The following is a 2,389-nucleotide window of genomic DNA, read 5'->3' on the forward strand; positions in this document are numbered from 1 at the left end:
TTTTTTTTTTTTTTTTTTTTTTGGTAACCTTTTAACAGTGAGTTTTGTAAAAAAAAAATTTCCCATTATTTATATATATATGCTTTTTAAAAAAAAATAAAATTTATGGCCTGTGTTTAAAAAATATTTTTTTAGTTTTTTTGAAAATACGTGTGATGAAAAACTGTGAAAATATATGTAATGTTTGAAAATGGAAATCATGCTTTCAAAATTGCGTACCAAATGGAGATTTTGATGTTTAATAACCATCAAAACTTTCATTTGAAGCTTCAATTGTCACAATACAAACTTGACGTAAGAAAACATCCAGATTACCCAATATCTAAGCTATGTAAGGGGATTAGCAATTTCAAGAAAGTCTGAATTTCAACAAATTGGCTAAAAAAGAAAAAGGGTTCCTAGGTAAAAATTCATAACTACGCCCTAAGTTGTGATTTTTGTTAGCTACTGTTATGTTTGCTATTTGTCTAATGAAAATATTATTCAGCCAGAAAGAATTTTTAATCCGGTTCTATAATAGAACTAGTTTAGTTTTAATATTAAAACTCTTTGCTAATTATTGCAGTTTAAATTATTGAGTGTAAAAATTGAAGAGTTTAAATTTAATTTGATTTTAAATTGGATTTTTTAGAGTTTAATTTTGCACTTGTCTGTTTAATTTTTTAATTTTTGTTGCAAATGATAAATTTAATTAAATTCTAAATTATATAAACAACCCCCTCTCTTTGTTTAAATCCTTAAGTCTGTCCAAACTAATATCAAACTTGCTTAAATCGTGTCCACATTTGTCATGGGCTTTATATACAATTTTCTGTGAGTTATAAAATTTTTAAAAGTAAGGCTTTCCAATGGGCCTATTTCAATCTGCGTAATGCCTTTGTTTAAAGCTTTCATAAATCTCTATATTAAATAAAAGAGAGATATTACAATCTTAATTACAGGCCTTACAAACATGCGAAGTGCCCATTTCGTACACCTTTACCCGTTGATGGGCCCTTGCAAACGATCGACCGTCGATCTATAGAGTATGAACTAAGTGGTACAACTGACTTTTCTTATTAAACAAATTTAATAATTTTAAATAGGTGAAAGTTTTTTTTAAGTAGAATGATAGACAAATAACATGATCTAATTTCCCCTCTTAATGCTGATTTTTCAAAAAAATTGTCACATTCCCCGATTTATTTTTCACTTTGAATTCAAAATTTTTTTTTGAAACCAAACTGAAGCTTTTCATTCAAACCAGCCAAGAAAAATACACTGAAGAAACAAAGTACTAGCTACAGAAAAACAGAGCATCACAAAAAGGGATACAACAACAACTTAGACCACGACTTAGGCAAGCTTTAACTCGTTCCTTCAGCTCTAGCCATGTCTTCGACCCAATCAGGAATAGTTGAAATCCAGACTTGCTCATCAGTTTGTTTTGCAAGTTGTGCAAGTACGTGGGCTATTTTGTTGTCATGCCTACTGATATGTCTGACTCTTGCCTCTTGGAAACTCGGAAGATTTTGTAGACAACTACTCACAATATGGCCAATCACTCGTCTCACTTCTTTAGCCTCAATAGCTTGAATTGTCTGCAATGAATCCCCTTAAAAAATGGTCCCTTCCAAGCCCAGATTTTTTGCTAGGATCATTCCTTGTTCCATAGCTATGGCCTCTGTTTCCTCCACAACCATTTGACCCGATAGAGGAAGACATTTTGCTGCTACCACCTTCCTTTCCCAATCTCTAATTATAACACCCACTCCAGAATGGCATTCAACAGAGGGAATGGTCCCATCCACATTTATTTTGAAGAAACCCACAAGTGGAGGTGTCCATGCTTTCTCGTTTCTCTGAGGACTGTTTATATACCAACTCTTAGTCCCCTTGAATTCCTTCATCATTTGGATTGTTGTCTCCCAAATGTGATCCTCAGAAACACCATTTCCTTCATGCACAATTTGGTTTCTATTATACCAAATCATCCAAGCAACACCAAAAAAGATCTCCATGTCCCTCTGAGTTCCCTTTTCTAACAAAAATAAGGCCAAATCCACTATCTCCCTGTTGCTTTCATTCAAACAGATTGGATATTCATCCCATTTGCTCCACACTCTTTTAGCAGCTTCATAATAGATGATTGCATGCTCAGTTGACTCAGGTTCCCCGCCACAAATAGGGCAAGTAGGATCCACTTGAATTCCCTTATTGCTCATATTCAACATAGATGGGATGGTCTTCAAGCATAGTCTCTAGGCAAAAACTCTCACTTTGGTTGGGATGTTTAAGTGCCATATCTTTTTCCAAAGTGGGACACATACATCTCCCATTGAGGATTCACCTCTTTCATGCTTCTCCACTATTTCCCTAGCCAATGAATCCTCATTCATGCTTCTCTACT

At 33.9% G+C, this 2,389-nt stretch overlaps 1 protein-coding gene across 1 annotated transcript; it reads right to left on the reverse strand.

Moving 5' to 3' along the window:
• Positions 1-1,595: 1,595 nt before the first annotated feature.
• On the reverse strand, positions 1,596-2,204 carry LOC136064113 (uncharacterized). The gene has a single exon (XM_065765429.1). The coding sequence runs from the start codon at positions 2,202-2,204 to the stop codon at positions 1,596-1,598; it is 609 nt and encodes a 202-aa protein (XP_065621501.1).
• Between the last annotated feature and the right edge of the window lie 185 nt (positions 2,205-2,389).

This window comes from Quercus suber, unplaced genomic scaffold (genome assembly GCF_002906115.3).
Source record: "Quercus suber isolate HL8 unplaced genomic scaffold, Cork oak 2.0 scaffold_627, whole genome shotgun sequence".
Classification (NCBI taxonomy): domain Eukaryota; kingdom Viridiplantae; phylum Streptophyta; class Magnoliopsida; order Fagales; family Fagaceae; genus Quercus; species Quercus suber.